Source organism: Anser cygnoides, chromosome 1, assembly GCF_040182565.1.
Source record: "Anser cygnoides isolate HZ-2024a breed goose chromosome 1, Taihu_goose_T2T_genome, whole genome shotgun sequence".
NCBI classification, from domain to species: Eukaryota; Metazoa; Chordata; class Aves; order Anseriformes; family Anatidae; genus Anser; species Anser cygnoides.
In genome coordinates this window covers 16008161-16023902 of record NC_089873.1, presented here as the reverse complement: position 1 = coordinate 16023902, position 15742 = coordinate 16008161, and the positions used below count along the sequence as shown (strand labels likewise).

General features: G+C 46.5%; 1 protein-coding gene across 1 annotated transcript in view; it reads right to left on the bottom strand.

Annotated features, from left to right (window-relative positions):
• The window catches only part of SLC2A13 (solute carrier family 2 member 13), a 158221-nt gene extending 152284 nt beyond the window's left edge, over positions 1-5937 (bottom strand). Inside the window, exon 1 of the mRNA XM_048068473.2 lies at positions 5178-5937. Coding sequence (XP_047924430.1) covers positions 5178-5724 — 547 coding nt within the window. The 5' untranslated portion in view covers positions 5725-5937. The remainder of the gene's footprint in view (positions 1-5177) is intronic.
• Positions 5938-15742: the final 9805 nt, after the last annotated feature.

The window sequence follows — 15742 nt, the reverse complement described above, 5'->3', positions numbered from 1 at the left end:
AACATCATCACTTGGTAAGTGCATGGCACCGGCCTCTTCTTCCTGCAGTAAATGAAGTATTCAGGAAATACGGCCACCTGTGGGTATCCATGTGGGTTTTTCAAGACAGGTAAGGAAATACTTGTGTTTAACCCTGCAAGTTTCCTTCAAGTTACCTTTCTTACAAAGAGTAAGAATATCATAGAAGTTGCAATTTATGCAACATATGAACTGGATGCTAAGTTTCAACATGAACAAAAAATACTTAAAATACCACAGGAAATATGCCTTGATAGAAGAGTGGCAGTTTAACCAAGTACAGGGAAAGTTATTTTACAAGATTCCCCTGCCTCGATTTCAAGGTTTATGAAGTATGGGATTTTTATTACTATTATTTTTCTTTCAGTTAGATAAAAACAACAACAAAAAGACCACAAGGGAAAAGAAACACACACACAAGAAACACCCTTATAACTTTAAACAATTTCTGGAAGAACCAAAAGATAAGAACCAAAAATTTTCTTAGCTGTAACTCACTGTGTATGCAACTTTATTCTGAGATGGTCCCCAAATATTTGCCAAAGGAGGTAATATTTATGTATAAATTGCTGATCTTTTGGTATTACACCATCAACAACGCAGCATCTAACCCAACAGCACCAGAGCCAGCACTTGCTGACACGACAGCGAACTGCACTAGCAGCACTGTGTATAGGCTCCAATGCACACAAAATTAGTGGACTTCAAAAGATACGGTTTTTCATCTTAATATATCCCTGGTACTCTGCAAGATCACAGACACAGGCAGAAGCTAACGTACCCTTCCAGTAATGAACCAGACGTTCTTGCCCAAGAGCCGACAGATCGAGCTTTTATGATGCACAGACCCAGCTCCTGAGCACAAACACAAATTTAGGCAGCTATAGAGCCTGGAAACTTGGAGGAGCATCTCTGGTCAGGGGCGGTACGGAGCCCATTCCAGCAGCACGGCCGTTTGTCTGCCATTCCCCACCATTCCCACGGCAAGCTTATACTTACAAACCATTGTCTCCAGAGTCAAAAAAAACAGCCTGTGAATCTCTGGATTGAAAATTACAGGCCTCTGCCACAACATATTTGGGGGCTGAGGGTGACTTTCTCCTCCAAAACGTACCAAGGCATAAACTCCTTTAAAACCCTGGTTGATGTCCACTCATAAAAACAGCCTGAAGATTTCAAGCTTCCCATGGCAGGGCGGAGGGGAGGAAGAAGAGGAGATTAACCTGTAATTTTCCAAGAGAAAAACGCACATCTGAACAAAGCTCTGTTGTACGCTTCAGAAGTAAAACAACGAGAAGCATTCCCTCCCCTTGATTGCACTGGTTATTTTCCAACACTTTCACATCACCTGGACTACCACATATGACAGGGCTCACTTTTTTTTTTTTTTTTAAACCACTGTAAAAATAACATAGAGCTGGTATTACCTGATGCAAGCACTTTGGTTATACTTGGTTACTTTTATTTGCTCCTGGCCCTGCGTCAGCAGGAGCCAGCCCCAACAGGGGAGCCCTGCACCATATGCCAGCCATTTCCACTCCTGCCCGGTTCTGCACACAGCCTTGTTGCCTCTGCTCAGAAAGTGACCTACATATGCAGTAAAAAGATGCTGCCAGGAACACTACATATGCCACGGTCAAATACAGCGTGTACAACAAACGCTAGACATTTTGGATAGCAGGCAAGCACTGAGCTTGCTTGCTCAGTGGGCTCGCATTGCGAAGATATGCCACGAACAGCAAGCTATGCACTGAGCAAGAAAAAACACTGAGGAGCTGATCATTAATTGCGTACCATCTATTCTGCATGCTGAACGAGGCAGGGGAATCTAATCATGCAACTGATGATTGTACATTATGGTAGCAACCAATACTGCACAAGTGAGCTTAATTCTGCCACTTCCTCAACTCTGGGTAGCTTCAACAGCTTCCACAGCTGGTACCTAAGTTTTTTTTGAAAGCCTGATCTGGGCAGCACGCTACCTGAAACACCACGCCAACACCCACACTCATCAGCTGCACGCTTCACATTAACTTTGCGTTATCAGACACAAAAGGTCCAAGTATGCCGCGTACCAATGCAGTTCCTCCTAGCTAAGCTCACACAAAGCACTACCAAACACGTGCGTTCCAATTTTTCAAATGTTTGGTTTTCGCTCACGTTTTTTCGTAACGAACATCCCTCCAAATGTTACATTCCTGACAGCAGGCTCAGCCAAATTCCTGAAGAGCCAGGGACATCAGAGCTGCTTGGGAAGCAGGGAATGATGGCTGCAGCCTTGCTCCTAATCTTTTACCTCAAATTGTCTGAAGAACGTCAGCCTGGGATGCACATTTACCCACTGCATTTCTTGAACTTTGCATTTAAAAACTCAGACTTGAAAAGACCTCAGTTTATTAGCTTGCTCATCATGCTGAACGGGGTTTCCATTTTTTGCATTCCATATACTCTGAATTTACAACTGGGGGGAAGGGGAGGAGCAACACAACATGACTGCTTCCACCCATAAAAATCTGTTCAACACTTGCAATATACAAGGACTCTGGTTTGTCCTTGAGAGAAGGTCTTTATTTTCCAGAAATATCTTCTGTAAGTGCTGGGGAGAAAAGGAGAGCTCTTCTGTCTACAAATAGCGCTATGGAAAACGGTAAGAAATGGAGAAGACAGACAGGTGAGAGATGTTGCTCATTTCAGCACATGCCCTGTGGTTTTCATCCTTCAGTTTAACCACAGCCCTTTCTAAATCCCAGTCACGAGAAAAAAGCCCGCTTTCTCCCGCAGACACAATTAGCACAGATCCACACTGTACCGGCCAGGGCTGAACGAAGTCACACAGGCAACCACCACTCCATCTGCTTTTAGAGCACTGCACGTAATACAGTAACTCAGTTATTAAATAAATGCACACGTATGGAGTAAAATTATTCTTGGGCAATTCATAGAGCTCTACAAGAAAGACTTCAAAAACTTATCAAATTGTACACAAAAGTTTTTACTGGTTTGCATGTAGGAAAGCATTTCCTACCCCTACCCCATTCTGCCTCTGCATTTCAGCAGCTGGCACTGCAACTGAAGTGACGCTTCACCGAGGGATCTCCTTAAGCCAGGGCTAGGAAGCTCTTGCTCGCTGTTGGCAGCCAAAGGGGAGAGAGAGAAAACTGGTTAAAAGTTCCTTCAATTTCTAACGCCTTCATGAAATTATCCAGGCTCCCTCTGGTGGAGGATTTAGTGCAGCATTTAACAACGGAGAGTGCCGTTTGCTGTATGAGAACAGTTTTCAACCCCAATTTTTTCTTTTGTAAAATAAATCTGATTAGGATTTGACTCTTGTGATGCTTCAGTGACAGCAATCTAAGGCAAAGCTTTGTTTCCAGCCAAGAGCTCTAACACATGGAAAGAAGAGAAACCTCTGATAAAAAGGAGAAAATAGCACTTTTTTATTATTATTGTTTATAAATTAGTGTCTTTGTGCTCCAAAATTCTCAGGACAGTTCCCAGTCCTTACATCAGCTTTCTGGACCCCACCAAAACGACCACCTCTCTCCCTGATGTGTGAAGGGAACAGAGATCTCTCTCCGCAGGCCACACACGAGGTCCTTGACTCTACAAAATAGCAAACCCTTAGCTCCCATTTCCACTGTGGTATTTTATACATTAGGCACCAAGTCTCACATCCCTGAGACAATACCACTGTTATTTATTTGCACCACCATAAAACAATTCAAACAGGCCTATGCATCCTGCCGAGACGTATGTACACAGAAGTCAAGCAAACCATCCCCTTTCCTCTCCACTCCCTCCACCTCCAGAAGATGTCAATGTAACCGGTTATGCCCATCAAATAAAATAGGAAGGTTTTCAAGTGCTCAAGAGGGTCCCATTTGGTATTTCAGTAGCTACCACTAAACGCAAGGACACCATCAAAATACCCATTCTGCCCCCTCACATCGTAATTCTGTTTTCTTGTCTCCTGAATGTTACAAAGGTTATCAACGTTTGGCAGTCTGAAGCCTTGATTTAAAGTATACAGGGGGTTAGCACTTAAAACAAATAAAAAATAAAAAACTAAGCCCCCAGTTTGGGGTAGGAAAACCGCAACCTGGAGATGTCCCTTACTGCACAGGAAAACCAGCAGGAGCCCTTCTGAGGACGGAGCCAATTTTATTTCCGACAGCCTTTATTATGACTCACTAACTTCTTTCCTTAATAAGACTATGAATTGCATCCCAGCAAGCGTGTTTATAGCATGCCAGAGGATTCAAAAAATTATTCAATGGTTAAGAAACTGAACGCAGTTATGCAGAGGAAACCAGCCTACTTCTTAACTTGTCCTTATGCTTTTAGATAGGGAGGGCTGCAAGACTGTAGCCAGAAAGATTTACTTATTTTTTTTTTTTTTAGATACTATAGTGCAAGGACTTTTAACACACTCACAGTGCCTATCTCTGATGATGAATATTGCCCAAACTACAGTCTGACAGGGAGGCAGCTGAAGAGAAACCAAAATTCTGGGGACATTTAGGATTTACCTTGAGCAGAAAGGAGGCTCAAAGGTTGGAGGAAACACTCCCCATTGCTTCAAGCTCTCTGGGACAAGTACAGCGAAAGTTTTAGCAGAATCGACTGCTCGCCAGTTACACAACGGGTACAGGTGGGCGAGCGCGTTCAGTTCTGCAAGATGTCCTTAACAGAGCCCAAAGCCTCCGAAAGCAAATGTCACCGAGAGGAGGCTGCTGCCTCAGCAGTACTACCTGATTTTGTCCCCACAGCATTCCCTGAATGCCCCATAGCAGCCAGAACCACACAGGGAGCGGGAAGAGAGGTATTTAGAGCCCAGAACGACGGGCATGCTCTCAGACCCCCCTCAAACCTCCAGCTTACGGCGTGAGCCCCCCGGGATGGGCTGGCAGGGATGGGGACACCCCCTCCTCAAGCAGCCAGCTCCCCAAAACCCCACAGCACCCCCGGGGAAGGTCCAGGCACCCACATCCACGCCGGGATCTGCCCGCAGCCCCCCTTTCCCTGCAAAACCAGCCACCTCGGGGACCCACAGCGCACATTTCGGGGGGACAAGCAGCCCGCTCTCGCCTCCCCGCTACATAAACGGGAGACGGGGGGAGGTCGTAGGGGGGGGGGGTCCCGCCGGGTCGGCCACTCACCGATGCCCAGTCCCACCACCACTCGTCCCCCCAGCAGGGTCTCCTTGTCGCGGGCGGCCGCCAGCACGCCGGCCCCCGCCGTGAAGAGGCCGCTGGCCAGCAGGATGCAGGGCCGCCGGCCGCACAGCCCGTTGAGGACGCCGCCGGCCAGGGCGGAGAGAGCGGCGGCGCCCACCGTGCTGGAGACGAGCAGCTCCTGCCACAGGGCGTCCAGGTTGAGCTCCCGCTTGAGGAGCAGCAGGGCCCCCGACACCACGCCGGTGTCGTAGCCGAAAAGGAAGCCCCCCAGGGCGGAGAAGACCGACACCACGTAGACGAAGCCGGGGGTCTCGTCCTGCTGGAACTGCCGCCGAGCCGCCCGCTCCAGCTCGGCGCCCGACGCCGCGCTGTTGAGGCTGGAGCACGACTCGGCGGCGATCAGGCTCCGCTCGCCCGCCGCCGCCGAGCCGGCGGCCCCCTCCGCCTGCTGCCGCCGCCGCTTCTCGCCCATCAGGTTGCTCAGGCTCCGCAGCGTGTACTCCACATTGTCGCTGGCCTTGCGGGACATGGGACGGCCGCCGCGGGTCCCGCCCCGCCCGGGGGAGGGCAGCGGGGATGGGGAGGCGGGCGGGCGGCTGCCGGGCTGCGGCGGTGGCGGTGGCTGCTGCCGGCGGTGGCGGTGCTAGCCCTGCCCGCCCCTCCCGGGCCAGCGCTCAGCCGGGTCGCATAGCCACACTTGAGGGGAAGTTGCCGCCGCCGCCGCCGCTCCCAGCGCCCGGGCGGAGCTGGAGGCGGGGGCGGGCGGGGACAGCGGCCAGCGCGGCCCGGAGGGAGCCAGGGGCCGCCCCTCGCCGCTCCGCGCAGCCGCCCCGGGGCCGCGCCCGCGCACTGAGAGCCGCCATCGCGCCGCCCAGCGCCTCCCTCACGGCCGGCGGGAGCCGCTCCGCGGGGGAGAAGCCGCCCCGTGAGGGGCCCCCGTCCCGCCGCCCGGCCATTTTGTGCTCCCCGCGGCGGCTCGCCGCCCCGCTCCGAAGCGCCGGTCCTCCGGTGCCTCCGCCTCGCAGAGCCCCCCCCCGGGGGCGGCGGCAGCCCCCGCTGGAGAACCGCGGTTAAAATCAATAAACTCGGTCGTTTTATCGAGCAACATTCAGAGTTCGCACCTGTGGTTTTCTAAAGCGCCGAGTGGCCAAAGTGTGTGTGTGAGTGTGTGTGTGGGGGGGGGGGGGTCTAGGCCAATCTTTAGTGTCAAAGAGGAACAGGTTTGTTAGCATAAAAGAGGAAGAAAAAAAAATTGGGGATTTTTTCATGTTTATTGTCAAAATGAAAGCATAGCGTTTTGGTATCTTTAAGCGTTTTTTATTTGGGGTTCTCACCAGTGTAAAGATGAAGGTTTAAATCAGACGGAATACAGTGGAATAACGCATTTTTTTTCTATTATTTTTTCAGTGGTTTGGTAGGAAAACTGTGCCTCCTGGTGGAGAGTAGATGAAATATAAGTGCGTGTTTCCTTCGGAGGAAACGAGCATTTGCTGGCCAATATCCACGGCAGAGCCTCCTAGGCGTAACGCAAACCTTCCTGACAGAAGAAGTCATACCAGAATATCACCAGTTGTGCTTCATTCTTGAGGCCTGATCTAACAGCGTGTATTGAAATAAACACAGTTTTCCTACTGACTTAACTGTCTTCTGTAAAGGTCTTCATAACGAGCCCAGCCCATAGGTGGAAAGTTTTGGTAATTAACTGGATCGGCACTTCTCGGCCCACACCTTGTGAGCAGTACTAGTCACAGCCACATCAGCTACAAATTGAGAAGGGGAGCAAAGTCCTACAGGGCCTGCTGCACGCAACCTCGTCAGTGCTTTGCCTCTGCCTCAAAGCAAGCTGTGAAAGGCTGGTACTCTGCTCCGGGTAACACTGACTGAATACAACAGTGAGCTCTGGCTACTAAACACAAGATACTAACAGCTGTCTATGTAGTGAATCCAGTTAGCGACAGATGTGGCAGAGGATTTTAAAATATAATAGGTCAGCTTCCACGTTTGAGAAACCTAAGTAAGAATTAAATGTTAACATTCTGATGCTTTTAATCGAGATTTGGATAATATGGTGTAATTGGCACAGAGCGTTCCTCATTCCTTTACAGCCTGTTATGGCCCAGCCCAGCACTCAAGCAAGACCCAGACAAACCCATCCAAGCTGTAGCATCAGGAATAAAGCTGTGCTGCAAGAAACTGTCATTCCCTCAGGTCCGGGAGCTCTCCGGGAGCAGACTGGCTTGCGTTTCTAAAATGCCACCAGTGGAGAGATCTGCAATGTTCCAGAAACCTCCCGACTCACCCAAGAAGCACAGCGCTCACTACTTGTATGTGGAAAGCCCAACTATAAAATGTGGGACACAGTGCATTAAACAGAAAATATTCACACCAAATCCCTAGCCAGCTAGAAGGAATGCTCTCACAGCATATTGTCACAACAGCTGGCTGTCACAAAAACAACCTGTCTTTTTAACAGCCATCTCAGAAGCTGGAGGCATTCTGTATGTTATAGTCAATAGGGACTCAAGAGAGCTAACAAAAAGAGCTTTTTTTTTTCCATGGCTAGCCCAACACAATCAAAAATAGACATATTTCTCTTCAGATCATGCTGTCAAGCTTATCTCTTAAAAGTATTCCCTGAAGAAACACAACAAAGAAGTTCAGCTGCAGGATACACTACACTGAAGAGTGACTGCATGAGAAAGAGGGAGGATTTGTTTGTTTTGTGTGTAGATTTTCATTACTGTGATCATCTCTCCATAGCACCTGGATTTCATGATAACAGCTGCCTTATAAATGATTTCACAGTAATGCAGAATGTCGTAGGTGTGATTAGTAATCTAAGACTTGGGGGTCAGATCCAAAAGGATTTGTGTGGATGTTAGGCATGCTATTCTTTCAGGAGACTAACTGTTTAATTGTAAGACTGTTCAAGACTCGCTGCACCTCTTCATCCCTCCCTACAAGGTGTGTTTGCACAACTGTTTGCAAGGCCATGTTGTGAACTAGGTCAAAGAGCGTGTCCAGCTTTAATAAACCCAACATGATTTTTTCCATTTCAGCATACAGCAGGAATAATTACAGGATTTTACTGCTTATATATTGTTGATACATGGCCCAGAACTCCCCCAGGCCTGAATATCTGGGAGTTAGCTGCTGTCTCAGGATTTATTGGCGTTCGAAAGCAGGTGGATCGGTGCCTAAATCTCCTGGCTATTTCAGTCCAGCCAAGATGCACAGTGAGATGCAGTAGGTTTTGTTTTTACAGCCTAATGGTTGATAGCCTCACCTAGGAAGTAGGACACCTGAATCACAGATTTGCTTCATCCCAAGAGGATTTAAATGTGTCTCGCACCTCCCAAGAAGACTGTAGGTTAAACTGGGGAAAAGATGGGTTTTCAGAAACTGGGTTTTTCAGAAAGATGGGTTTTCGGAAACGGAAACTGGGCTGCTGTGCAAGAATGTAAGAGCCATGGAGCTAGGTGGACAACAAGGTAGAAAATGATCTGACTATGTGGCAGATGAAGGTCCTGCCTTCTCAGTGCTGGTTATATTTTGTACATGAAGCAGCCAGTGCATTAAGAAAAAATAGATATAGGGAGCAGATCCCCAAGCCAAGGATTCTTCCCATCTCAGTCAATGCTGTGAGGGTAAGCAGGTGGTCTTTAGCCTCATGTAGGCTTTAGCAATACACCATGCATTTTGGGGCTTCAAAACTATTTTCTTGTTCTTTAGGTTATGATGCCTTAAACTCTGATGGGAAACCTCTATGATATTCACAATATTTTGCTATGAGCAGAGTTGCTACATAAGTTTAGAGATACCACTGCATTGGTCTGAGGGAAATCACCCAGCTAAATATGAAAAAAAGATCAGCAAATACTGTTTACAGTAGCAATTTATCTTATGTCTGTAACACTGGAAAAGCAATGATCTTTTCTTGTTCACTGCTAGTAATGTCAAAACCCTCTCTTACACATTTTCTATGTTTGCATGTAGTTCTCAGGGTTCAGAAATCTTCTGAACACAGAATGATACGTTACCAGTGTGCCAAGGAACATAGTTGGGTACCTTCTTACAAGTCGGCCCTCTGACAAGGCACAAATCCTGATCCTGGACCACATCAGTTGGTTGAGTTTGTGAATATGTGTTGGTTACGTAGGGCTGGGACTGTAAGGAAGACTGGAGTTTAAAAAAGAGAAACAGAGAATGAAAATAGGAATTTAAGAATAAATATAATCTGAAATAAACTGTGTATTACCTTAAAACTTCATTTGTTCCAAAATCTTCCTATTCTTGCAACTTTGTTTGGTTTCTTTGGAAAGAAGAATAGTTTTCTGATCCTCATACAGCATTCCTTGTCCAGCCATTTTCACCCTTGTGACACACTCATTTTGTTCACTTACCTGAATCTACCTATCCCTTACCTCTCAAAAAATCAAATGCAGTTTGTAATCCTTCCTGTGCCTCCTTTGGGTTCTCCTTTACGCATACAGTGCCTGATTGGTCCCAACATCGATAGCTGAACAAAAGTTACCCTTCACAGACAGAAGCTCTCTCCCACTTGACTCTTTCGTATTGGACTTTAATTTCTGGCTGTCCTGGTGTGCAAGGTGCCTTTAGGCCAATTATTTACCTTCCACCTTGGTTATCTGAATCTTGGTTCAGATTCTTGGTTATCTGAATCTGGGGCACCCTATAGGCATCCTCTGTAAAATTCTTTCAAAATTAAAGTCAGAAGTTATTAGTAAGGAACCTACTGACACCGCACATTTAATCCTACTGGTCAAGCGTTAGAGATAATTTGCTTAGCAAGTGAGAGGAGTTACAGTATTAGCACTGGATGGGGACTGCAGAACGAAGCTGACAAAAGTGTGGGATGACACGTTCCTTGCCTGATAGGCAGAGCTGGCAGCACTGGAGCTATGGCTGCCGAAGACTTCACACCATGAGCTTTTTTAATTCCATATAACTTTACCAAAGTAATCATTTGAGCTCATATTTTGCATAATTGCTCTCTCTTTCATGCTAAATATATAAATCCCATAAAACCCACTTCAGACCCATTGAAAATGCAATTGTAAGAAACACGTGTTTTCTGAAGTTAAATTTTTCTGTCTATTTTTAAGATCTCCAGCTTTTTCATGCTGTAGAGTGGGGACGGGATTTTTGGCAGGAGAACAGTTCCTTTCTGCCTTTGGCTGTCAAAAGGAAGAACTAGCAAGATGTGACTGAAACAGCCTCTGATAGTCAGCAGCAACATGTGTAAGAGAGTGCCGCTAAACCCAAGTGTGCCCTGCGTGAGTCTGCAGCCGTGGTGCACCGATGGCTGTGCACTAAGCTCTCTGCAGGCTTCCCAGGGTGAGACGTGGCCAGCCCACTTGCGTGCACTGCCTTAAAAAGCAGCCCCACATATGCTGAAAGCCAGCGGCAGTGCAAAATAGAGGGGGAGGGAGTCTTTTACTATTGTACAGTTTGGGAATTTTTACATTCATGTACTTGAAATGATGGCTTACCATCCTTATCAAGTCATTATTGCCCTCCAGAAGTTGTAACTATGTAGTTACGACACCTGGCAGCATAAAAATCAAGGACTTGGTACCCACAAAATACCAAAATACTGCCCTTGATACACCGTGTCTTCAAACTAATACACGTCAACACGGAATGGTTTGTCTGTCTGCCAAAGAGAAACCTCTTCAAGAGCTGCAGATGGGCCCAGAAGAACAGCACGTCATCTCTCAACAAACCCAGGTTCTCAGGATCAGGTGGTAGCCAGCTCTTGTTTGAAGATGATCATCTCTATCACGTAGTGTATAGGAAAGACACAGGCAGGAAGAAGAGAACCACATGCAAAAACGACAATTTTAGTAAAAAGCCCTTAATTCTGTTGTTCACTGAACAAATCTGATTTGAGGACCTATTTCTCTAAAAGGTGTACAGTACTTCTAAACCAAATCCTTCCACAGATTATGTCACACCAGCACATCAGTTGTCCATCATTTAATGAAATAAAACTGAAAAATAAATTGGAAAGGCTTTTAGGCTGATGGATCACTCCACGCTATTCTGCATTCCTATAAAAAGTAGCGGCTGACCCAGTATGAGTTCACTGCTTTATAAGCTCCCACCCCATCAAAGTAAAATCTAAGCTTCAAATTAGAGTCCCACGAAGTGGAAACCGTATTTTTTAAGCAGCAGGTTAAGAACTGTCTCTGCTGTCAGCCCTGACATAACATTACCGCTGAGCAGAACACTGTACAGAAACGCTGCATCCGAGGTTTGCAAATGAAACTGAAAACAGACGGGGAGGAATTCAGTTACTGACTCAGTGAGTTGGTCATACTCTCTGGATCTGACAGATGGCGAATCAGTCAAAACTTGTTTGGTGGTTGTTTTTTGTTTGTTTTTTTGACGGAACTGTACAGTGGGGGATAAGCAAGTTTGAAAAGGAAATTGGACCACATGAATTCCTTGCGCAAAGGCAAAGAACACGCGTAGAGTGCTTAAAATGGACTGATACGAGACAGAACATCATCCTGGCACATGAGAGATGAAAGCCAGCACTTTCCGTGGTGGGGAAACAGGCCGGAACAGCAGAAAGCTGAGACTTTTATCTGCCTCCTTGCTTATTTCTTTCTGTGTCTGTACTTCAAAAGTCCTACTTTCACCACTGTAGATAGGCATCTTTTTTAATCTATTGGACTAATTTGTTAGACTGGCAGTATTAAAATCTGCTGCACTTTTTAAGTAGGTCCTCTGTGAAATGTTTTATGGAACTCCCTCTAGAATTTTAACAAATTCCCTGACAAGCATCACACCTGCCACAGTGATAATTTTAAACATGAATTTAACCACTCATGAAAATCACATTACTGGTGATTGTTGACCCCTTCAAAGCAACCGATATTGCGTATATGCTAATCTCATGGGAAGGTTAATGCTGTCAGTAGGAAGTGTTGAACAGTCTCTGATATTCACTGCAAAATGACACCACTGATTCTCAAAAAGCCTCTCTGAGCTCGGTGGGGACTCCTGCTTCCAATCTGGCCCTACCAGGTGGCCACAGGCACATCTAGGAGGCACTTCTGGCCTGGTGCTCTAGGTGAAAGAGGAAGGGTGGGAGTTGAACCCATAGGGTCTCTTTTTAGAGTCCTTCAAAGGCAGTGGTCTGTTTTCATTAATTATGGGAAAATTGCACACCTGCCTCCCTCTACAGCTGCAAATTATGCACGTGGCCACCAGGTTGCTCTGTGTTATCCCTGGGACATTGATCTGAAGGAGTGTAGGAGTGTCCTGGGTAAGAAGGCAGCTTTGCTTTCCACGCAAGTGGTGGTTGTTGAGCACCACGGGTGTATGTGGCACGAGGGGTCCTGGGGCCATGCTGGAGGGCTGTGCGAGGCAGAGAGCCACCACTGCTGCAGTCACGTTCCCGCTGCTTGCAGAAATGGTCCCTGGAGCAACCCATCCCCAGGTTTGTCTCAGATCTGAGTGGTTTGCTCCAAAATGGTGGCTGGGGTGAACTGTTTCACTTAGCAGGGTCAAAGACCCTTTCTGTTGACCATGTAGGGAGCTGCAGCTCCTGCCTCGTCATTTCTGCTTACATGCTTAAAGCAGATGGTGTGAAAACCCACCTCAGTGTAGGCAACTGGGCATGTTGCCTGTGCTAAAGCATTTACTACAGAAAACAATTAGGTCCCTGAGAGGCACAGCCTCGTAATACAGACATAAATGTGAGGTCTTGGCTTACAGAAAGCAACATATGGTATTGTCAGTGGAGAAATAAAGCAATATGCATTTTATTTATTAATATGCTAATTTGAAATATATGAGGTAATAAAGATGATTTAGTATTCAGTCTCACTCTAAGAAATTAGCAATGCGGTTTAGGATACGTGCAGCTTCCAGCTCTGACAATGACACATTTAGGTGACTCTAACTGTGCAGTTAACACAGAAACAGCATGTACCTACTGCTAATCAATAGTGCAGGTATCCTGAATACATCCTAAGGAAACTTCTAATCCTAAGGATGAGGAAATCCTCACTACAAGAAAGACATCAAGGCCCTGGAGCATGTCCAGAGAAGGGCTACAAAGCTGGTGAAGGGCCTGGAGCACAAGTCCTGTGAGGAGCGGCTGAGGGACACTGGGGTTGTTGTGTCTGGAGAAGAGGAGACCCAGGGCAGACCTTATTGCTCTCTGCAACTGCCTGAAATGAAGGTGTGGGGAGCTGGGGGTCGGCCTCTTCTCACAGGTAACCAGTGACAGGACTGGAGGGAATGGCCTCAAGTTGTGCCAGGGGAGGTTCAGGTTGGAAATGAGGAGACATTTCTTCTCAGAAAGAGCAGTCAGGCACTGGGACGGGTTGCCCAGGGAGGTGGCGGTGTCACTGTCCCTGGGGGTGTTCAAGGAGAGGTTGGACGTGGTGCTTAGGGACGTGGTTTAGTGGGTGACATTGGTGGTAGGGGGGTGGTTGGACCAGATGATCTTGGAGGGCTTTTCAACCTTAAGGATTCTGTGATTCTATGAAACACAGCCAAAAGCTCACACGGAGGTATGTAAATGTAAGGGCTTGGGGAGACAACACATTTAAGGATTGCATTTTGAGTTGTACAGTGAGACTGATACTCTTCACAAGAAGATCGTGAGACTATAAACAGATTAAGAAAGTGTGAGAGGTTGGGCTAGTTGAAATGTGTGCTTACTCTTAACAATCAAGACTACACAATTTATATTTTATTTGTTGCAGTTCTGCAACTGTATGCTAATCCTTATGAAAACTTTAATTTCAGACGGAAACACCTAATTAAGTAGTGGGAATTTAAGTGGTCTATATTTATCTAATAGTAACCAGGTGAATAAGAACTACTCAAGGAACATGACTTAGTGAATGTATTTACCATTAACATAAAAATACAGTTCTGTGAACAATGGGGTGGCTATTGCTTCGCACCAATGACAAGTCACAAAGTGATGCTGTCATTTAATTCTTAATGCTCAGCTCTCCAAAACTGGCAACTAGAGATCAGAGAATGGGAGAGAACCAGTGTTAGCTTTAATAGCACCACAGCAGATAACATAAAATAAGTGAGAGAGGGGAAAAAAAAAAAAAAAGAGTGAAACAGAAGAGAATAAAATTGGCAGGGGAAGCAAAAATTGAAGTACAGTAGGGAAAAGTCAGAATCAAGTACATAAATAGGTTTGTGGCCTTTTGGAAACTTTCAAGCAGTGAAGATGGAGAGAGAGACAGGAAAAAAAGACAGAGAGTAACCAGATGGAAATCTAAGTCTTAGACACGAGTTCCAGCTGGGTTAGGTCAGGAGATCATCAAGCAGCAGCTTTTAAGGCAAAAATTCAGAACATTAGCGATATTTGGAAAAAAAGGAGTAAACAAGCAATCCTTTTTATGGCGCTATCTGTCCCCATGCTCCCTCTCACTATTGAGATTGACATTGTTTTAAAATCTCAGTTGCCTCGTTTGTAGTCTGACAGAGAAGCAGTTATCAAAGAGCTGCTATTTGTTAACAGGAACTTCCACTGAAGCACAAGACAGTCCTTTACTACGTTTCTTTGCAGGAAGTATGAGTCCTGATATTATATTATTATTTTTATTTTTCTTGATCCGTCTCCAAACCTCAGCCCCATACCCAGACCTGCAGGTGATTCTCTGGCAGGATCCTGCCCAGCCTTCTTGTGGAGGAGGCCCTTTGCAAGGCGTAACACAGCTGCTTGCTCTCCAAAAGTGTATCCTCACCCAGCTCTCTATGAGGTGGGGACGAGGGGAATGGATGGGCTTCCTTTCTACGTGGAGCCTTCTTTCTCTGAAATCAGCCTTTGCCATCTTAGCTAGTAGCATGCCTCACCAATATCATTTGTTAGGGCCCTGAGGTTTCAACCCATGCCCAAAGGCTGCAGAGGCTGCAAGCACTGGAAGATACAGGCTGGCCCAGTTCCCTGGCAGTTCCAGCCCTCCCTTGCTGCTGGAAGACGGCAAGTGGCCACCGAATCAGAAAAGGCTTGGTTTTCTGCAACTATTGTCATTCATCATGGACACACAGATGAGGCCAGGATGAGCTTGTCCCCCATGAAGATGGCTGTGAACTGGCCTCTGTTTCCTCTACAGCATTCAGCCTCCTCACGACACCTTCCCTCGACTGCAGCTCACTTCCTCCGAGCCAGATGCGCTTTGGTCCCTGCAGACCAGGCTGGTTGCTGCCCTCCACACACAAATGACCTCTCTCAATGTATTTTCTCCTATTCCTCCAAGCAGCACACTTAGCAAAACCAGTGTGTTGACCAGCTCTCTTTGAACAGGAAAAATTACTTCAGCATCACAGCGATCTTTCTATTTTCCCCAATAATCTTGCTGTGTATATTACATTGTGCTTTGGGGCCAGCAGAGCCTCAAAACAATGTTAGGTTTTTGAGCAAACAGCAATCTTAAGAAACAGATCCTGCCCTGTAAGTTTAGATACAGTGAAAATGGAGATGATATATAATGCGAGCAGTTTGCTGTTATGTTAGCTGCACAGTCCTTTTTATTGCCCAC